Source organism: Amphiprion ocellaris, chromosome 24 (assembly GCF_022539595.1).
Source record: "Amphiprion ocellaris isolate individual 3 ecotype Okinawa chromosome 24, ASM2253959v1, whole genome shotgun sequence".
Taxonomy (NCBI): domain Eukaryota; kingdom Metazoa; phylum Chordata; class Actinopteri; family Pomacentridae; genus Amphiprion; species Amphiprion ocellaris.
In genome coordinates this window covers 16,533,210-16,555,596 of record NC_072789.1, presented here as the reverse complement: position 1 = coordinate 16,555,596, position 22,387 = coordinate 16,533,210, and the positions used below count along the sequence as shown (strand labels likewise).

The following is a 22,387-nucleotide window of genomic DNA, read 5'->3' as shown; positions in this document are numbered from 1 at the left end:
AGCTAGGCTAACAGTTTACCCTGCTTCCTGTCTGTGAGCTAAGCTAGGCTAACAGTTTACCCTGCTTCCAGTCTTTGAGCTGAGCTAGGCTAACAGTTTACCCTGCTTCCTGTCTTTGACCTAAGCTAGGCTAACAGTTTACCCTGCTTCCTGTCTTTGAGCTAAGCTAGGCTAACAGTTTACTCTGCCTCCTGTTATTGAGCTAAGGTAGGCTAACAGTTTACCCTGCTTCCTGTCTTTGTGCTAAGCTAGGCTAACAGTTTTCTACTGATTACAGTCTTTGTGCTAAGCTAGGCTAACAGTTCACTCTGCATCCTGTCTTTGTGCAAAGCTAGGCTAACAGTTTTCTACTCATTACAGTCTTTGTGCTAAGCTAGGCTAACAGTTCACTCTGCATCCTGTCTTTGTGCAAAGCTAGGCTAACAGTTTCCCTTGCTTTCTGTCGTTGTGCTAAGCCAGGCTAACAGTTAGCCTACTTCGAGATTTTGTGCCAAGCTAGGCTAACAGTTTATCCTGCTTGCAGTCTTTGTCTTAAGCTAGGCTAACAGTTTCCTCTGCTTCCAGTCTTGTGCTAAGCTAGTGTTAACGACCCGGTTTCGTCGGCTTCTGAACCATAGTTGGACAGCCTCAGGTAAACGCTAGCTCACTTAGCTTAGCGTGGCTCGCTATTGGTAACAAATTGTATTCAGAGTCCGGACCAACTCTGCGGTGGAGAACCAGGAACTTTATTCAAGCTCTGCAGCACACTGTACACACACTCAGCTTCTCCAGAACACACTTGGATCTACTTCTCTGTTTGGACCATAACATGCGCTGTGACTGCAGCTGCACCTAAACATCACCCTTCTTCAGCTTCACTGTTCTTCTTCCTTCCTACCGCTTGTCGTCAGATCTGCCTTCTTTAACCTGCTAAGGATAAATCAGGACCAGCTCTCCGTTTCTTAGGGTTAGATTCTATCTGCCTATTAGTGGTTTATCTAACAGGATTCAGCAGAATGATTAAGCTGGTGTCGAGGAATACTCGCCTAGGTTCTTACTGTCTACTTCCAAACGCTTTACCCTTCTTACTCTGATGTGCAGCCCAGCTAAGTAGCCTAAGTAACCAAGCAACCTATCAGTCACGTCTGTTAACGACAGCTTTCCTCTTATTTCTGTTTGCACTTGGTGATATTCCTAGGTTAGTTTTAGAGGTTAGGAACAGAAAACCTCAAGGGTAAGATTTTAAAGTTATTATTAGGACTAAAGCAACCTTTAGGAACCTCTTAGTTCTAATGCACACAATAGACTTAACTTTTTACTAGCATGCAAAGCTTATGAATTGTAAATAATACATTAATCTTCTCTTTAAATGCAATATAGCGTTTTATTGAATAAATTCAGCAAGGGCATAGCATCAGTTCTTGATTAAGCAATAACAAATATGACTAAAACAAATCAATTACACTAAAAATTATTAAAACTGAGCCTCTCTAATAATCTTCTCTAATCAGTATAATTTGGGAGACAGAGAGAACGGGCAACTTGGCCTTAGTTGCCACGCCCGATGTCTGACCTGCGTCTGGATGAACTCAGTAGTGGATCTGGAAACCCCGTACAAAGTCTCTTTCGGTCCAAAAATTGTTCTTCCTCGGCAGGGGGAGCAGAAAAAGTCCCAAAAAGCCAATCTTGGTCTTATAGATGTCTTTAGGAGCAGAAGCTGGAACGGTGGTGAGGAAGCCCCGATGACCTGGGCAGATGAACAGTGGTGGAAAGTCCCCGACTCTCCCGTCTCTCTGGGTGAGGGCAGCCTCCAGCTGTCGTCTCCGATACCGTCTTCCCCTCCTTGGCTCGGCGGCTATTCTTCTTTCTTCTCTTCTTGGTGACTCTGCAGACCGACTGGAACTTTTCTTCATCAGCAGAGTTTGGTCTTCTTTTCTTGAACAAAGTCCGGAGAACTTTTTCCCCCCAGCGATGTCCTCAAAGAACTCTGGCAGGCTTAACCCAGTGTTAAGCCCCTCGACGTCTCCAACAACTCAGAGAACTCCGAGAACTCCGATAAACTCCGAATGCTTTGTCTCTGTCTCCTCTTTTTATACAGCTATCTCTCAATACACACCCAGTGTCTGAGGGCTCAGTTGCCTAGTCATGGTGATTCATTGTCACATTCCCAATACACACACATTGAATATACTCTGATTACATTACATTTCAGAAGGATTACACATGATTTCTAATACCCATACTTGGGTCTGCATGCTGCATGAGATCATTGCACTTATTAACCATTACAAGGATTTACCATATTTGGAACAACATTTTGTAAGTCAAAATCATTGCCCTGTAGAGGCTAAGCATTGCTCAACATTGGGTAACACTCTAGTTCCTCTTTTCTAGTAAGTGCGCAGTTTAAAATCAACTTCCTCTTTTCAGACACAGTACTTGTCACACATAATCATTCCTTTAAATCACTGCATTTGCTTGATCACACAACATGCTTTACATTTAATATTTCAATCATGAACAAATCATTTTACTGTTAAACATTTCATAAAAGATCACCTGTTTAATCATTCACATCTATCTTATTCAAACACTTCAGTATTTCAAAAATAAGCCTCAGGTTATAAAAATCACTGCTCAGCTTAAGCATAATCACTTGGTTACATTATGTGGTTTCTTCAGATAGATCTTTATTGGTCTGCTGTTTTTGATGAACGTGCTTAGGGCTTTTGTTACCTCTTAACCGTGGTTGTTTCTGGGATCTCAAAACTAGGCCCCATTCGACACCCCCTTCTTGAGATCACAGGTAGCAACCACAGGTCACTACAGGTCGGTGTAGAGCAGCTCGTCGTCATCTGGAGCATGTATGTCGAGCACATCATCTATTGGAACCAGGGCGTCATCAGTGCTGATGGTAACCACCTCTCCAATGATCTCTGGTTCTTCTTCGACGATGAATGGTGCTGGTGAACCTTCCCAGGCGTCGATGATACTCATGTCAGCCAGGTCGAGATCAGCGAACCGCACTCTTGTTGCCCTCTCTGCTCTCGTGGATGGTTGGATTGGATCCGGTGTCGGTGTCACTTCATCCCCTGGGAGAGGTACGGGCCTCAATGTTGTCTCCAGTGCTTCCAACAGCTCGCGGAGTGTCTCATCTTGGGCCTGCTGTATCTCTGCCAAGGTAGTAGGTCGAGCTGGGACGTCTGCGCCCGGTTCCACAGTAGGATTGACCACTGCGACGGGTCGAGGTGATGGTGGCGGTCTCTGCCATGGCTGCCCTATGGCCACACATTTCCCATCGGCTAGGTGTGTGGTGGAGATGTACTTCTCACCCCAGAGTTGCCAAATCTTCAGGTAGACTGGGTAGTAGATGCCCTCCGGGTACTCTTGATACCAGGACTGGTAGTGCTCTGCCGAACACCACAATGGCTTGGCTGAGGCTTGAATCCCCAGGTGCTCACTCACGGAGATCTCCGGGAGTCGTACAGCCATTTTATCACACAGGACGCCGTCTGCAGAAGTGATGGGGAACGCGGCGTTGTAGCAGGTTTCACACCAAAAGGTTGGCTTCACATCCCAGAGACACTTCTTTTCTTCCAATGTAGCATTACACCTGACACAGGCAGCACTCTTCTGAAATTTTAAGCAGACATAGAAACTTTTCATTCTGTTACTTAGCATTTTTTAGCGTAGCAAGCAAGCAGGCAGGGTGACTTTTAGCTTTGTTTTAGTCAGCCCTGTCATTTTCTTTGGCGCGTCTTTGAGCCAGTGCACTCAACCAAGGCGACCGCAGAGGCAGAACCGGTGGAGTTCTCCCTGGGCTTCGAGCTCTTTCTTGATCCCGGGGGAAGAGAGCCTCGTACAACATGAACCAAACTACTGTGATTACCCCTCTTCTTTCTGGCAGCAGCCAATGCAGGACTGCTGCGATGCCCCAGCCCATGCCCCACAGCGTTATGGCGCCTAGCTTGAGCAGCCAACGCCTTCTTCCTCTTTCTTGCAGCGCCATTGTCATGGTTGTAAGATATGCCAGTAAGATGACTACTAGCACACCCTCGTAAGCTGCGCTGATCCACTTCAGGGCATCGTAGAACACAGCAGCAGAATCTAATCCTGCCCAGATGATTATGGCTGCCCCTTTTACCAGTCCTACCCGGGTCGTGTCAATTCTGGTGCGCCCCTGGATATAGGTCATGAATAGGGACAGGGTAAATTTGCCATATTTCTTGTAGAGGTTGATGAAGGCTATTTTTAAGAGCCCTAAGACCAGGGTGGTGACTCTTAATGGCTGATCTAGCGCCCATACGCCCATGCAGCAGTAGATGAGCCAGGTGAATTCAATCGCCCAGAACTCCACACATCCTTCGAAGCTTGCTCTATCGCAGGATAGAATGGAGTCACTTACATTGTAGCGAGTCAAGTTGGTATTTGGTGAGGGGGATGCCATGGTTCTTGTTTTCTTCGTAGGGTGAGGTCGCTCTCTTGTTCTGCTCTGGTTCTGTTGTCAGCGGTTTGAGTCCGGGGAGTGCAATGGCTAGGGCGCGTCGGTACTTCTCTTTTTACAGTTGAGTCCACGCCTCTTCCTGGAGGAGTGGTTTCAGAGGTCCCTCCCCCTTCTTGGCGTGGCCTTTCTTCTGGCAGGAAGTGAAGGCTGTCTGGACTCCGCCTTTCACGACTGCATAGATTATGACTATTGTGAGGATCACGGCCAATATCATCAGCAAATATGGCCACAGCCAGGTGAACAGGGTCTTGATCCAGCTTCCTACAACTGAAAACCCTTCTTCAATGGTCTCAACCACAGTTTCTACTGCAGTCTCGAACGTTCCTTTTACCTTCAACTTGGTCCTCTCCCACCAGGTGCATTCGTGCTCTTGTTTGCCTTGGCCGCAATGCATCCAGTGTTCTTCTGGCGAGTGACAGGTCCCGTTGTTGTAGATTCTATTGGGGCCCAACCACTCAAACCCCTTGATTTCTTTTCCCTCACAGAGGCTCTTTCTGAAGGCATGCCCCTCTGCTACTCCGATGGTGGGATCCGTCACATGTGGAATGATCTTTCCGTTGACTTCTTTTCTGTCCATCATCTGATGTCCTAGGATAGCTTTGGCGCACCCTACCCCTGTAGGGATAGCTCGTCTCCACTTTCCTTGCTGTTTAACCCATTTTACCTCTAACCCATAACTGGGATATTCTTCACCATAATGGCTCTGACAGTGGTCTTCCCATCCTGGAACCTCTTGGCAATGCTGTCTGGCTAGGCCGATGGTACAGGTCGTGTTGGCTTTATCGCACACCATACTCCATGGCCTTGGGCTGACGTAGGGTTCAGGTCGGCTCCATGGCCCCGGCCAAATGTCCTGGTCTCTGGAATAGACTGTAGCCAAATATTGATACTTTACCCAGTAGTTGTTGGTTTGTGCTAGGCAGGGAACGACCCAATCTCTGACTTCTTGCTTCTGCAGGCCCCACCAGGTAGAGGTCTCACTTCTGGTGTGTCCTTCTTTCCAGGCCTGTAGAATGCCTTTCACTGTCTCATTAGCCGTCAGTCCGCTGCAATTGTAGGTCCATGTGCCGTAGTACTTGGTCCATATTTGCCACAACGGACATCTGGGTGAAGCACCGTTACTCACGTACTCTTCCCCATCCAATGCTTCAACTGCTTTTTCAACTACACACTTGTCGATTTTTTCAAAGTCTCCGCTGGGAACTGTCATCAGTTCTGGTGGTGTAGGGAGCTTCTGGACGTACATATCTGTCTGTGTTGGTCCTGCTAGGCCCAGACCCGTTCGTGCATAGCCTCTCTGGAATGCTCCTCTGAAGTGCTTCAGTGGAACAATCCATAACCATGGCAAGGTGTCGTTGAGCCAATCTTCATGGTGCGCACGCGGCTGGGGTCCATACATGCCTTTACTCACGTAGAACATCAAGTGTGTAGCTGGTGTAATTACCAAGTAATTCTGGGTTTTACATTCAGTGAGTACGTTCCAGTAACAAGGGTTCAAAACCATGAACTTGTTTTTTATACAGTCAACTATCAGCTCCTTGTGGCGTGATCGATAACTGCTACGGTCTCTTGGTTGGATATCAGGATCTACTACTTGTATGGTGGCTTTTTGAGTGGGTGTACTCACCACTGGTGCCGGTGTTACCGAGGCAGAACTTGATTCTGTCGCGATGGTGGTTGGAGGTTGGGTAGTATTTTTCAGGACATCTGTTTTTGTTGTAGGCTGTGAAGTCTCACATGTGAAGTTGTAGTATCCCCAAAACATCCCTCCTAACGGGAGTATAGTGGTACAGGTCTCGTTCTTGAGGTATGCTGCATACACAACTTCAGGTTTCCAGTATCCTTGCTTCGCATTTCCTGGCCATGAAACACAAGCCATCGTACAATACCATCGAGGGGTGTTCGATTCTGGCTGAATCCAATTACACTGACCTGACCTGGTACTGGTTCCATTTCTGACCCAGTATTGGATCCCTATCTCTGTTGGGTAGGTTTGCCATCCTTCTATCATCGTAGTCCCATTGGTCAGGTTCTCAGTTTGGATTAATTCTTTCCAGGTCAGCAGGGAGGTCTGGTTTTCAGTGGCGTTTGATCCTATCGTCCCAATCCAGGTTCGGATGTCTTCAGTGATGTTCCGGCCGGCAGCCCTCTCTTGGATGGGTCCCAGTAGACTCATCACTTCCAACAGGGTCGTCTGGTTGGTGTTGTTCCCCCAGGCTTGTAGTTTAGGCAGGAACAAATTTCTTGGTTGTGCCTCTCCGCAGGTCTGGGTGAATCTCTTTGTAGCAGTGTAGTCGACTAGAGCATGGGCCTCTGTCCATGGTTCTTGTCCAACCACATATATTATTGCTAGGACCGCTACACATCCTAGCATTACTGCAAAAACTTTGATCGCTTGACATATCCAAATCCTTTTACCTTTCCGTGGTCGATGCCTGAGTTGTGGGTGCCGCTCGTCCGTTTCGAATTCTGTTTTTGGACTCATTGTTTCTTCCCTTTGCAAGGGAGGATGCGTTTCCTCGGCCGAAACCCTCTTGGTTGGGGTCGGGGTTTCTTCTTTCTCAAGGATATTACTTGAATAGGAGCTGGGTACAGTATGTTACCTTCTTCGTCCTCGACGACTCTTCCTTTGAGTAACTTGAGATAGAGTGGAGCGGGGTACTTATCTATTCTTGGGTCCAGCCCACGCCACACCCACTTCCACACTGCGACACGTAGTTCGTCTGGTTCTGGCAGGGGTCCTTCGCAGAGCCTTGTGAAACTGTTGTACTGATCCACTTTCAGCCCTAATCTGGCCTCGGCATAGGGGCTCAGTTGTTCGTCCGGGTGTTGGAGTGATCTTGCTGCGTCTCGCACTTGTGACAACTCGGCATACAGGGGTTCCCCTCTGTGTGTTACCAACTCCGTCACGAATATACGTCGGTCGTGTGGATACCAGCACCCTTGGTTGACGCGCAGCATGGCTCCTTCTCCTGTGGGAGGAAGTCGCTTGTTTCTGTCATAGTCTCCTGTGTACACCTCCTTCTCATAATGGATGGGACGCAGGTGCAGGGTCTGGTTCTCGATGACATACCTTCCTTTATGTGCTATCCGTCGTCTCTTCTGTCTGTGCATGTAGGGGCTGTTGGTCCAAATCACGAGTTCTCCCAATCTGATTTCAACATACTGGTCTCGCACAGAGTCAGCATAGTTAGGGCCCCAAACCACCGTGAACTGCTTTTGTGCTATGGAGAGATGGACCGCGTTTAAGATCCAGGGGGATGAGGGTGGACATACCGGTGTAGGCGCCCATCTCCAGCTTTTATTTCTTCTCCTCTCACTGTGCTTTTTCCGTGCACATTGGACGAAGTCTCCGTGTACTATCCACCTTAGGATGAATGTGCCCGACTCTGACTTCTCAAAGTCTTTATCTCTCCTGTACTCATAATTACTACAGAAATAGTTCGCCGTTCCGTATCTCCCATTCTTGTATTGAAAATCCCTCTTGGGGTGAGTTAATTTTATCCTATCATTTTTTCCTTCTAAATATGGCTTCCCATATAAATCTTTCTTTTGTTCTTCTTCTAGCGGCACCTCCATACCTCAGGTCTTTACTGCTGTTCTGGCTCGGGATTTTGCTTCTTTCGCCCGACTCTTCTGGCAGCTTCTTTTACTCTCAACCAGACACTCTCTTTGTCCTTCTCCCCCTTCTTGGGAGTAGAATCCTCTTCTGGCTTGGGTTCTTCCGCCTTGGATACGTCTGCACCCAACGAGAACACTCCCACGTATGGCACCATGACCATACGCACTCTCACTCTCACCGTCACCGATTGGTCCGGCCTTATGGGCGTGGCCGCCCTTGACACCCAGGAATTCACCACTTGGACACTCCCATCTCGGCGCCAGTCTTCCGGTGTGACGGTGAACACTGCTTCTTTTTCTTTGGTCCTCTGGCCTGGCTGCACCCAGGCGTCTAGACCTGTAACAGTATAGGCCAGGTTTGTCCCCCTGGCACCTTCCTCCCTTGGGACTGGGACAGAGTCTTTCAATGGGATGGATTGATCATTAAACACTTCAGCTACCAATCTTCCCCATGTTGTTAACTCCCATGGTCCTTCCCAGCCGTGGGCTTGTGCCATCTCTCTTTGAGGGTCTGGAATAGATTCCATACCTGACGTATACTTAGGCCCATCTGGGTCTCGATAAACTCTGAACACCAGGGGGACCTGTGTTGTTGCCAGCGGTGGGGTCATCATCTCCGCGGTGGCAGGGTTGTAAGGCCAGGCCCTCTGGACTACTTTCCTCCATAAGGGTTGCTCCTGGTCTTTACCATCACTGCCTTGTATTGGTGGGTATAATGGTGGTGCTGATGGTTCTCCACTCTCTTGGTCTGGAATCTCAGGTACGTAAGCCGATGCTGCTGCTTCTCCCTCATCACCTGTAGTCTCGCTTAGCCCCAACGAGAGAAGTGGGTCGACCATCTTCCTCACCTGCCATCCCTCAGCCACTCCGGCCTGCGATAACTGCCCACATCTTCTCTGGAGGTTGCAGCTGCTGCAGAGGTGGAGGATCTCACCGTCCCACTGACAAACACATTCTGATACCTCTGGTTTCGACCCGCGTAGATCCCACTGGGTGATGATGATCAGTCTGGGCAACTTATCCATTCTGCATCTTCCGCAGATATATGCATCCATAACTTTGACCGGTTTAGGGTGCATATCCTTCATTTCTTTTCGTCTTGGTTTGACCTTTTCTGGCTTCTCATGCCCTGGTCCTTCCCATCTTAAGGGCAGTGTGGTCGGCTTCCAGCAGACCACACAGGCGTTTTCTATCTTTTTCCATTCTAACATCTCTTTCTCATCTGACAGGAGTCCGCTTTTAGCATAGTCCAATTTCTTCAGAGCTCTGCCTGCCCAGAGTCCTGTTGCGCTTCTTCGCATGGCAACCACCCCTTTAATGTTGGCCACTTCAATGAAGGGTGGTAAGCCTTGTGTGCTCGTGGCCATGGTTTCTGGTTCTTGGTTTTCTTTAGTCTGGAACTGGCTTCAGCTGCTCCACTCCTTGGATTCCTCCTTTCTTTAGCAAAACTGTGTTGCTGTCTAATATTTGTTTTATAATGTCAGGTTTCTCGTATTTGGCTTTGACTGCGGTACCTGTGGGTGCGTCTCTTGCTCTGATCCAGACTCGTTGTCCGACCTGGAATGGTACCTTGGGACTTGGTGCTGCCATCTTATCGTCGGAGCCCCGCCCTATTTCTTCTGACACAAAGGGGCGTTGATTTAGCTCTTCAGAGGGGGAGGGCCTGTCAGCTCGATGTCTGTCGTTCAGGGCCATCCCCACTTCGAGGGCCTTAGTGCTCCAGTCTTTTGAATTGGCGTTTTTCCCTATCCAATTCTTCACTAGCCCTATGGTGCGTTCCACCACCCCATTCGCTTGTGGTGTGTATGGTGGCGAGTAAACTCTCATCACTCCGTGTTGTTGGCACCATATGTCTACCTTAGCATTCTTGAAGTGTGTCCCATTATCGGTTCTGAGCTCTTTCGGCACTCCTAGGTTCCCACACGTCTGTTCTAGCATGCTAACCACACTATTGCCATTAGCTTTTTTTACTGGTTTAATAACCACATAGCCTGACATAGAGTCCACTAGCACTAAAAGGTATTTCTCACCTCTCTTCCCTGTAACTCCTAGCGGGCCTGCCACGTCCATGCAGACAGATCCCCAGGGAATAGTGCTCTTGATGGTGAGCCCATCTACTCGTTGCCCTCGGCGACCTGCGTTGTATCGACCACATACTTCACAAGCCCTCAGAACACGTCGTACATGGCGCTCTGGAATCCAAAGCTGCTGCTTTTCCAGTTCCCTACGTGTAGGAAGTATGCCCCCATGGCCCAGCGCTTCATGTACGGCCAGCACTACTTCTTCCACGTACTTCTCTGGGACTACCTTTCCTTTAGGTGTCTTGTCCCATTCCTCGATTCCAACAAAGACAATTTTCCTCATTTGGACGAAACGATCTACCTCATCGTTCCCCTTCCAATGGTCTCCCTCTTTGGTATGGGCCTTCTGGTGCATCACCTCGAGGTCCATGTTCATCCGAAGCTCGGCAATCTTCTTCCACAAGTCTCGGTGCGCTACTGTCTTCCCTTTAGCGGTCTCGAACCCGTTTTCTTCCCAAATGGCGAGGTCTTCGTTCAGCGCTTGTGCACAATAAGAACTGTCGGTGATTATTCTGGCCCTTTTTACCTTTCTTTTCTCCATTTCCAGCAGTCCTTCTAGAACTGCCGTTACTTCACCTGCTTGTGCACTGCCCTCTGTTCTTCCTTTTTGCCGGTAGCGTTCCTTGTCTCCCTGCTTAAGGATGAAACCCCAATAGGCAGTGCTGTCAGGTCCTTTTCTTGATCCGTCGGTGTATAGGGCCCACTCGTACGGTTCCTTCTCTTCACCCTCTGGTTTGGCTGGTTTCTTGCTCACCGGTTGTGCTGGTCCAATTTCGAGGTCTGGATCTAATAGGATATCTTCCCATCTTCCCCATCTCGCATTGGTCGCTTTGGTACTTTCAACAGTGGCTTTCCTCAGGAACCGGTGTACCTGGCTTTGGGTGTTGACCTTGATACCTTGGCCTTGCGCTAGGTCCTTCAGGGCACTCCAATATCTTGCCAGGACTGCCAGTTCTTTTTCTTCTGGGGGATACTTCTTCTCTACTGAGGTCAGAGTGTAGCTCCACAGGGCAACTATGCCTGCTCCCTCGTTACTGACCTTAACCACTGCATCGTCTTCTTCACAACTCGTCTCAGCTACCAGTCTGGATGTTAGACTCCTGGGTTCCAACCTTAGGGCTCCTTGGATTGCCTTCTTCAGTTCTTCCAGATGATTTTGGTCCATGGCTGTCCATGTCCAATTTTTGCTGTTTTTCTGTTCCGACTGATCCTCTGCTTTCCGTAGCTTTGCATACAACGGTCTGGCATACCTCTGGTACCCGGGAACGTGGTCTCTCACGTAGTTACACAGTCCTAGGATTTGTTGAAGTTCCTTCAGTGATGTTGGGGGTCGGATCTGGTCCAGCTTCTCTCGATATCCCTCAGACACTCCTAGGTCGGTCGCGACCTGGAATCCCAGATAGTTTACCTGAAACTGGCCAAACTGACATTTCTTCAGGTTCAGCTTTAATCCTGCAGCGGTCAGTTTCTCGATTATCTTTTGCAGCTTCTCTAGGTGTTCTTCTTCTGTATCGTCTGCAATGAACACATCGTCGATGTAGATTGTTGCTCCCAGTCCTTGCAGGATGTCCATTACCGCTGCTTGGAACACATTTGGGGAGTTCTTGAAGCCTTGGGGCAGCCGAGTCCACACATAAGCTCTACCCTTATGTGTAAACGCTGTCTTGCCTTGAGAGGTCTTGGCTAGTCTTAGGGAGAAAAATCCATTGGCTAGGTCAATGCAGGACTTGTATTTCTTAACCTGTAGCGTCTTCAAGGTGCCCTGGGGATTGATCAAACTGGCTTTATTGGCCGTCGTTCGTCGATTGAGGGCTTTGAAGTTGATTACTGGCCTCCATCCTCCGCCTGCCGACTCGGGCTTCTTCACTGCCTGGATCGGGCTGTTGGTTATAGGATTGGCCTCTTCTCGGATTATCCCTAATGCACTCAGCTCCTTGACTATCAAGTCCATCTCGTCTACGGCACCGGGGTTCAGAGGATATTGGCGGACCGCAGGATGTACTCTTCCGATGATGGTATGGGTGTATTTCTCTCCCAGGTCCCCACAATCATTCTTGAACCTTGCTACCTTGGCTTTTGAAATGATCTCTTTCAATCGCTCTTTTCCTGCAACTGAGAGATCACTTTCCTGGATCTTCTGTGCGGTGACTTCTTCTACATCTACTGGCTTATACCATTCTCTGGGTCGCTGACTCTCTTGCTGAGGTGTAAAGCGAACAAGATGTGCGTGCAACTTCTTTATTCGCCACTTCACTGGTTTCTTCTTTCCTTCGGTCTGGTGCAGGTACTTCAGGTCTCTCGTTGTTATCAAGTTGTATGGCCCCTTAACCCATACTATTCCTCTCCAGGTGGCAAATGGAAACTCCTTCACCGTCCCATCAGCCAGCTGGACTCTCAGGTGTCCTTCTGTAGTAAGGCTTTTGCGGGTCATCGACACCTCTGCCCCTGAGTCCACCAGATAAGGGATTCCCTCCACATCTGTGTAGATTTCATCCCCCCTCCAGTAGGCATGTTCCAGGGTGACCCGCGCCTTTTCAGCCATTACTTGTCAGGCCCCCGGGCCGCCGCCTGGCGTTTCACCCGGAGGGCCTCCTTCTGTTCTGGGGTTAGCTTACGGTACTCTTCTGGGGAGAGATAGTCGCTCTTCTTCTCTTGACTCTTCTTTGGGTCCGTTCTTGGTTGGTAGGCCGGCCTGTTCTGCGTCGGTCTTGCAGGTTCTCTCGGTGCTGGCCTGTTGGGTAATGATCTCGGGCGTGCTTCAGGGTTCGACTGCCTTGCTCTTGGTGGAGCCTCTTGTGGTGTCTTGACCTTAGGTGGTTGCTGTCGCGACTCCTTTTCCCTCTTTTCCTTGTAGTAGTTTCTCCTCAGATCCCATCTCTGTACTGCTGCATCTAGTTGAGCCAGATTAGCATCTAGCGGCATGGCGATGAACTCTATTTCATCTCTCTGGCCCTTGGTCAGGGCCCGCAGTGCCTTCACGAATTGCTGCGGGGTGACTTTCTTCTTAGCCTCGTGCCATATCTGGGTGAGAGTCTGTCCCTTGTCCAGCCTCGCTCGCGCTCTATTGAGCCAGGCTTCTGTGTCTTCAGCGTCTTCAAGCACTAGCCGGTTATACTGGTCTTGGGCTGACTCTCCTTCTTCGACTGGATGTCCTGTCGCATGGCTCAGCCACATCCTTCTGGCCTCTTCGTTGGTTGTCGCACTTTTGACCAACTGCCACTTGTCTTTCAGATAATCTGTTATGGGCTGACTTGGCTCCCGGTCAGTCACCAACATCTTGATCTTTTTGAACTCGGTGAAGCCTTGGACTGGAGTCAACGCGCTCATAGGATTACTGGTGGCTCCCGCTGCAACTGCTGGAGGGTCTTCTCTTTGGGCCTGGTGATAGGGTCTCTCGTCCGGTTCTTCATCAGCTGAGAAGTCCTCCATTATGGCCCTTTCCACTTCTTGTGCATAGCGATGGGCTGCTTTCTTCATTCTCCGGAGCATAACATCATGGGTTATTGCTGTGAAAGCTGTCCTGAAATTAGCCGTCAACTCTTTACAGGCTGCTAGGGACCCGTAGCTAGGCATCATCAATATGTTAGCCCACTCTCCCAGTGTTGCACTTACTGGCAGCGTCTTCTTGTCTTCTGGATGCTCGGCCCAGCCAAGTGGCACGTCGTAGCTGGTCTGACCGATTTCTGGCATGTATGCTTGCCTTTCATCTTTAGTTTTTATGGGCCCAAAGCTCAGGTCTCTTGCAATTCTCTCTGAGGCTCTTCTTACTGACTGCAGCACCACCGCTTTCTTCTCACCCTTTCTGGTGGCTGCTCGCATGTCCCTTGGGGGTTGGGGCGTCTGATGGATGACCGATTCCAGCGACTGGTCACCTTCGTCATCTTCGTCGACGCCTGCTTCGTCACTGCTCACCACGATTTCTTCTTCTGCTTCTTTTCGGCTGCTGCCAAGGGACTGCTGGGTTACCCCAGCTCCAGGGGTGATAGGTGAGATGGCTCGATCACGAACCTTGGGGGTCTTCGGCTCTTCTGTTTCCTTCGGGCCCTGCCTGGTGGTCTGCATGGCTAAGTAATCTCTCTCTGGTTGAGTGGTTTCTTCAGCCTCTTCTTGCTTCCGCAAGTACAGCCTCTGGACCACTGAGCCCGGAGTCGTCTCTGCCTTCCATGCTATCATGGGTTTGCTGGCTGGCCGGCCCTGGGTGTAGCTGTGCTCCTCCCAAGGTGTGCTCTGTGCCTGAGATGACTCACCGGGCGTGGATGCCAGTCTTCCCCTGCGGACCTTCGAAGCGTCAGCCTCTTCTTCCCTCTCTTCGGCCGACCCCCCGGTCTTCTTCCTTGCCTTTATGCCTCTCACCTCTTCTGCCGCTTTACAGGGTTTCAGGACTCGATCTCTTCGCTCTTTACCCTGAGCATGTGAAGTCATGATTACCAACTGCTTGATCTCATTGCAGAGTGGTTGCTCCATCAGCTGGCACCTCACTGCTCTGGTGGCTGCTTGCTCTGCCACCTCCCAAGGCAAAGTGTTGGACCTGATCCCGTCGATGCTGATTACCACTCTCCTGTAGCACAGCTCACTCGCCCTCTTCAGTCCCTTGGCTATGGCCTGTTGCAGCTTTTTTCTGTAGGTCTCGATCTCAATGCCTTCTTTGTATTCTTCTTCTATCACATGTACTACTGCATGATAGTGCAGCCTTCCACCACTGGTTACTACCACAGACCTGGGTCCCTCTGGGCGTCTTCGGTTCTCTTCGCTGGTTTCTTCAGTCTCTCTCTGGTAGCCTTCTCCTGCATTTCTCCGCAGGGCCTTTCTGAAAGCGGTATTTCTGACCTTTAAGGTTGAGGAGGTTATTACCAGTAGAACGTCTGCATGCTGCCCCCATGGGTCCCCTTCGATGTAGTAGGCTGCTGCTCCCATCTGGTTGTTGAACTTGTTCCCTCCTTCGGGTAGTGGTGGCAACTCGGCAAGGGCCCGGTCAGCCCTGCTCCGGGCCGCTTCGTCTGCTTCCAGGCCCTTCTTGCGCTTTTCGCTGTAAACTTTGTTGAACTTCTTCAGGGCTTGAACTGCCTCTTCTGTCGCCTGTGCTCGGGCTCTGGTGTCTGGGGTCAGACGGCTGAGGTCCCACGTTGGACTTGGGCAGGGCGTTGGATCTGGAGGGTTCCATCCGCTGGGTCCGGGACTTGGGCTGCGCTGGTCTTCGTCAGGTTCTTCGCCTGCCCAGTCACCTTCCTCATCACCTTCCTGGTCCCCCACCTGGCCGTCTGGCTCCTCTTCCTCCGACTCCGAAGCTGAATCCTGCCTCGTACACGTGCTCTCTCGGTCTACTTCGGCGGGCAGCCCGTCGCTTCTGGCCCGATATTGATGCATCGCTTTCAGATGTTTTCTCAGGTCTTGTTGGATAGAGGTTGCTCTTACTTTGTTGGAGACCAGGACCGCTGTCAGCCCGGTTTCTTTGGCCAACGCTTTCACTATAGAGTCGTAGCCTGCAGAAGGACTCACCAGCGCAGTCGCCTTAGACATGGGGGCTGCTCGTAGTACCTCCACCAGGTAGTTCGACCACCACACCAACCAATCTTCTACTTCTTGCTTCTTCTTGGGCGGCTTGGCAGGACACTTCAGCACCACTTGCCACTGGTTGTCAACGAACCCCTTGGAGGTGTAGGAGCTGTCTTTTTGGAGGCTCTCTTGCATTTGCGCCTTCAACTCTTCTGTTGCCAAGCTCGGGTTGAAGCCCTGCACATGCTGTTTTACTGCGTCTTCCCAGGTGCTCCATCCGTCCCCTGCTAACACAACCTGGTACCTGTAGGTTGGAGATTTCTTCGGGGTTGGTGCCCTTTTCTTTGCTTCTTCCAGGAACTCTTGGATTCTGGTTTGCTCTACCTCGTCTTGAGGTGTCTCTTCTATCTCGTCTTCTTCAGCTCTACGAGCCTCGGTGTCTGGTACCCCTATGATGTCAGGAATCGTCGCCCCGGCGCCCTCATCGTGGCCCTGGTCGCTGACTTCCATGATCTTTGTCTTTGTCTTTGTCTTCACGAGTCGTCTGCTTCTTCAAAGCCTCTCGTAGGACCTTTGAGTAGGGATGAATGCAGACTCGGTTGGGCTACTCCGCTGCGGCCCTTGGAGATGATCAGGTCTCCTCGTCGCTGCGTCTCTATCCTGCGGTGCTCCGTTGCACTTCTATGCAGGGGTGGTGATCCTGAGTTCCCTCTCAGTCAATCACTTCTTGGCTGTGGATCTTTGGACGGAAGAAACTGCCTTTTCTTCTCCAATCTACACCCGTCAGGTTCTGGTGACGACTCTAGAAGCCGCCCTGGCTCCCAGAATCTTCTTCTTGACACTGCTGGATTAGCAGTGCCCACCCAGGGACGCCATGTCGTCAGATCTGGCTTCTTTAACCTGCTAAGGATAAATCAGGACCAGCTCTCCGTTTCTTAGGGTTAGATTCTATCTGCCTATTAGTGGTTTATCTAACAGGATTCAGCAGAATGATTAAGCTGGTGTCGAGGAATACTCGCCTAGGTTCTTACTGTCTACTTCCAAACGCTTTACCCTTCTTACTCTGATGTGCAGCCCAGCTAAGTAGCCTAAGTAACCAAGCAACCTATCAGTCACGTCTGTTAACGACAGCTTTCCTCTTATTTCTGTTTGCACTTGGTGATATTCCTAGGTTAGTTTTAGAGGTTAGGAACAGAAAACCTCAAGGGTAAGATTTTAAAATCACTGTTGGGACTAAAGCAACCTTTAGGAACCTCTCAGTTTTAATGCACACAATAGGCTTAACTTTTTACTGGCATGCAAAGCATATGAATTATAAAAAATACATTAATCTTCTCTTTAAATGCAATATAGCGTTTTATTGAATAAATTCAGCAAGGGCATAGCATCAGTTTTGATTAGGCAATAACAATTATAATTAAAACAAATCAATTACACTAAGAATTATTAAAACTGAGCCTTTCTAAGTATCTTCTCTAATCAGTATATTTTGGGAGACAGAGAGAACGGGCAACTTGGCCTTAGTTGCCACGCCCGATGTCTGACCTGCGTCTGGACGAACTCAGTAGTGGATCTGGAAACCCCGTACAAGGTCTCTTTCGGTCCAAAAATTGTTGTTCCTCGGCAGGGGGAGCAGGAAAAGTCCCAAAAAAGCCAATCTTGGTCTTGCAGATGTCTTTAGAAGCAGAAGCTGGAACGGTGGTGAGGAAGCCCCGATGACCTGGGCAGATGAACGGTGGTGGAAAGTCCCCGACTCTCCCGTCTCTCTGGGTGAGGGCAGCCTCCAGCTGTCGTCTCCGATACCGTCTTCCCCTCTTTGGCTCGGCGGCTGTTCTTCTTTCTTCTCTTCTTGGTGACTCTGTAGACCGACTGGAACTTTTCTTCATCAACAGAGTTTGGTCTTCTTTTCTTGAACAAAGTCCGGAGAACTTTTCTTCCAGCGATGTCCTCAAAGAACTCTGGCAGGCTTAACCCAGTGTTAAGCCCCTCGACATCTCCAACAACTCAGAGAACTCCGAGAACTCCGAATACTTTGTCTCTGTCTCCTCTTTTTATACAGTTATCTCTCAATACACACCCAGTGTCTGAGGGCTCAGTTGCCTAGTCATGGTGATTCATTGTCACATTCCCAATACACACACATTGAATATACTCTGATTACATTACATTTCAGAAGGATTACACATGATTTCTAATACCCATACTTGGGTCTGCATCCTGCATGAGATCATTGCACTTATTAACCATTACAAGGATTTACCATATTTGGAACAACATTTTGTAAGTCAAAATCACTGCCCTGTAGAGGCTAAGCATTGCTCAACATTGGGTAACACTCTAGTTCCTCTTTTCTAGTAAGTGCGCAGTTTAAAATCAACTTCCTCTTTTCAGACACAGTACTTGTCACACATAATCATTCCTTTAAATCACTGCATTTGCTTGATCACACAACATGCTTCACATTTAATATTTCAATCATGAACAAATCATTTTACTGTTAAACAGTTCATAAAAGATCACCTGTTTAATCATTCACATCTATCTTATTCAAACACTTCAGTATTTTAAAAATAAGTATCAGGTTACAAAAATCACTGCTCAGCATAAGCATAATCACTTGGTTACATTATGTGGTTTCTTCAGATAAATCTTTATTGGTCTGCTGTTTTTGATGAACGTGCTTAGGGCTTTTGTTACCTCTTAACCGTGGTTGTTTCTGGGATCTCAAAACTAGGCCCCATTCGACACGCTGCAGCACTTCCTCTGACGTCTCACACACCCTTAAACCTACCAATGGAAAGGAGCAGACTTGGCCTGCAACACTAGGATGATAGTTTCCTGAGAGTGTCTGTCTGTCTGTACCTGAGAGTGTCTGTCTGTCTGTACCTGAGAGTTTCCAGTCTACAGTCTGGATCCTCCACTTTAGCTCTCAGCATCTTCTCTCCTGAGTCTCCTGGATGGTTGTAGTTCAGGTCCAGCTCTCTCAGATTTGAGGTCTTGAAGCTCAGAGCTGAGGCCAGAGAAGCACAGCCTTCCTCTGTGACCAGACAGCCTGACAGCCTGCACACACAAAACAACACAAACCTGACGGACAACACTTGGATGGATGTTTCTCTCTCTTTCTTTTCTTCTTTGTCTTTCAGCTACATTTTGCTGCACATTTCATGTGTCTCAAGCAAATCAACAATCTCAACAACGATTAGGGAATTTAATCACGGAAAAAAATAAACTCTGACAAAGTCCTGCACAAGTTCAGTAAAAGCTCATTTGATGAATCCCATCAGCAGAAATGATTCTACTCAGGTTAGCTGTTTATCCACTGATAGAAATCATTTCAGTTTCAAAGTGTGAGTCCTGACCTGAGAGCTTCCAGTTTACAGTGTGGACTCTCCAGTCCAGCAGAAAGACTCTCCACTCCTGAATCCTGCAGGTTGTTGTTAGTCAGGTCCAGCTCTGTCACACTGGAGGACTGGGAGCTGAGGACTGAGGACAGAGCTCCACAGCTTCTCTCTGACAGATTACAGTTATTAAGTCTGAAGAGACAAAAAGCAGATTATACTGATGAAACAGCAGCAAAATGAAAAAGGATCTTCAGTCTCCAACTACTTACACAACTTTGATGGAGGCTTTGACCACTGGGAGCAGCCTCAGAAGAACCTCCTCTGAAGCAGAGTATTTCTTCAGGTCAAACACGTCCAGATGTTCTCCTGATGACAGTAAGATGAAGACCAGAGCTGACCACTGAGCAGGAGACAGTCTATCTGTGGACAGACGTCCTAATCTCAGGGACTGTTGGATCTCCTCCACTAGAGAAACATCCTTCAGTTCATTCAGACAGTGGAACAGATTGATGCTTCTCTCTGCAGACACATTCTCACTGATCTTCTCCTTGATGTACTTGACTGTTTCCTGATTGGTCTGTGAGCTACTTCCTGTTTGTGTCAGCAGGCCTCGTAGGAGATTCTGATTGGTTGGCAGTGACAGACCCAGGAGGAAGCGCAGGAACAAGTCCAGGTGTCCGTTTGGACTCTGTAAGGCCTCGTCCACAGCTCTCTGGTAGAAAACTGTTGGATCAGGTTTGTTGGAGATTGTTTGTTGTTGTTTTTCCAGCAGGTTGATTCCAGAGTTGATGAAGGTCAGATGGACATGAAGAGCAGCCAGAAATTCCTGAACACTCAGATGGACGAAGCTGAACATCTTGTCTTCCTGTTTCCGTCTTCGCTCTGCTTTGAAGATCTCTGTGAACACTCCTGAGTACACTGAGGCTTCACTCACATCGATGCCACTTTCTCTCAGATCTTTCTCATAGAAGATCAGGTTGCCCTTTTGCAGCTGTTCAAAAGCCAGTTTAGCTAATGACTTAATGTACTGAATGCACTTCTCTGGACCATACTTTTCTTTTGTATGATCAATCTGAAATCTTAGAAACTCTGCGTACATCTCAGTCAGGGTTCTGGGCAGATCTTCTCCCTCTCTGGTTTCCAGCAGCTCCTCCAGAACTATAGCAGTGATCCAGCAGAACACTGGGATGTGGCACATGATGTGGAGGCTTCGTGACTTTTTCAAGTGGGAGATGATGCTGCTGGTCTGCTCCTTGAATCTCTTCCTGAAGTACTCCTCCTTCTGTGGGTCGGTGAACCCTCTGACCTCTGTTGTAGTGTTAATGAGGTTTTGAGGGATCTGATTGGCTGCTGCAGGTCGTGTGGTTATCCAGATGCGAGCTGAGCGCAACAGTTTTCCACTGATAAGTCCCCTCAGTAGGACTTCTATTTTAGTTGACTTTGTTACGTCCACGGAGCGAATGTTGTTGACATCAAAGTCCAGATGAAGGCGATTCTCGTCCAGTCCATCAAACACAAACAGCAGTTTGAATCTGCTCTTCTTGTAGCTGCTGGTTCCTGATGACTGCAGAGCGGTAAAGATGTAATTCAGAGCCTCCACTGAGACGTCTTTAGTTTCTGGGATACAGTCATGAATGAGCTCTGCCAAACCAAACTCTTTTCCCTGCAGTGAATTCAGGGTACGGAAAGTGAACGGGAAAATAAGATGCACGTCTTGATTGGTTCTTTCTTCGGCCCAGTCCAATACAAACTTGTGCACGAGGAATGTTTTTCCAATCCCTGCAATCCCATTGGTCAGCACTGTTCTGATGGGTATGTCTTTTCCAGAAGGATGCTTGAAAATGTCTCTAGGTTGGATCTGTGTCTCTGTGTCTGATGGCTTCCACACCTTGTCAATCTGTAGGACCTCATGCTGTGTGTTGACGTGCACGTCCCGGCCAGCTGTGATGTACAGCTCTGTGTAGATATCAACCAGAAGCTCCTCATCTGCTGCCCACCCCTCTGTGGCAACCATAAACGTGTCCTGGAAGTTTGACTGAAGCTTCTGTTGGTAATATCTGATGGGACATGGTTCTGGTACCGGAACAGTCTCATCTGTGTCAAACATGAAGGGAACAGTGTGAGATGTGTGTCTACAGAAACCTCATGCAACTCCATAGTCAACCACTGTTCTGTGTTGTACAAAACAACTTGCTGAATCTCAGCTTCCATTTCAGGCATGAGGAACTGCTGCCATCTTTCTTTACAGACCAAAAAATCCATCAGTTTTACCTTCAGTCTGAGGAAGAGGAGGCTGAGTCTGAGAGGAGGAAGGTTCTCTGTTCTCTGAAGTCTCCCCAACATCACTGACATGAACTGACAGACAGACAGAGATCACATGTTATATTCTCCACTGCTTACTGCTTTCATTTATTTCAGCTACAACAGACTTAGAAGGGACTTTATGTTGACATTTATTGATGAGTTTATGGTGTTGATTAACTCTGGTTTTCTGACACCAAACTGCTCCTTCAAAGTAAAACCTGATGTTACTCTGACATTAGTCTGGCATATCCAGACCATTCTGAAGAACAGTGTTCTGGCTTCACCTCATCATCATTCTGCTATAGAGGGAAGAAGGGCTGTCTTTTTAAAGCAGCCACAGTCATCCAGGGTGGAGCTAAGCCCAGGATGCAGCAACAGTGTCCCCTTAAAATAGTCAGCCAACATGGCTCTCTGAAGACTTAACATTTCCAGTGTGGTAGGTCGCTGGGAGGTTGTTGATGGTTTAAAAGTATAACGTAATGTTACATAGTACTACATACTAACATGCCAGATGGTACGCACAGAAAAAGATGTAGTACGTCCCAGTACATATTATGTAAATGTAGTATGTCAGAAATACCCAGATGTCCGACCACATTCAGACTGATTTTGTAGAATGCAAGTTAACATGTTTTTCTGGCCGTTCTGACCCACATTCTATGAACAGTCATAGCACTTAACAGTGTGTCGTGGAAATAGAAGTAAGTTTGAGCTGCTGAGAGCTCACAGTCAGATGACACCACATTACTACAGACTGGGATAGTCAGAGTTTAAGGAACCATACTATGAAGTAGTATGTTCTAATTGGATGCACACTACAGGACACAGTGAATACTTTGTGAGGTCAACTGTAGCATGTATTTAAATTTAAAAGTTTGTGATTTGGAATGCATCTGCTTCAACAACATGTTTCTGCCCTTACTGAGAGCTGATTGGTCAGCTTCCCTCTGGTTGTAAACTGCAGGATCACTCCCAGCTAAACAGTATGAATGAAGAATCTTCAGAAACTGTCTGATTAGCTCATAATTTGGTGAGGACAGGTGGGACATGCTTTGCTTCCACAG

General features: G+C 48.4%; 2 protein-coding genes across 2 annotated transcripts; both read right to left on the bottom strand.

Annotated features, from left to right (window-relative positions):
• Window positions 1-1,349: 1,349 nt before the first annotated feature.
• Window positions 1,350-18,949, bottom strand: LOC129348266 (uncharacterized). The gene is made up of 2 exons (XM_055008340.1): window positions 17,224-18,949; window positions 1,350-3,612 (listed from the first exon to the last, which is right to left on the bottom strand). The coding sequence occupies exon 2, from the start codon at window positions 3,469-3,471 to the stop codon at window positions 2,803-2,805; it is 669 nt and encodes a 222-aa protein (XP_054864315.1). The 5' UTR covers window positions 3,472-3,612; window positions 17,224-18,949; the 3' UTR covers window positions 1,350-2,802.
• On the bottom strand, window positions 17,356-22,372 carry LOC129348227 (NLR family CARD domain-containing protein 3-like). Its single transcript, XM_055008089.1, has 6 exons — window positions 22,246-22,372; window positions 21,291-21,374; window positions 19,289-21,113; window positions 19,038-19,211; window positions 18,565-18,738; window positions 17,356-17,644 (listed from the first exon to the last, which is right to left on the bottom strand). Exons 1-6 carry the CDS (start codon window positions 22,370-22,372, stop codon window positions 17,356-17,358), a joined length of 2,673 nt encoding a protein of 890 aa, XP_054864064.1.
• Window positions 22,373-22,387: the final 15 nt, after the last annotated feature.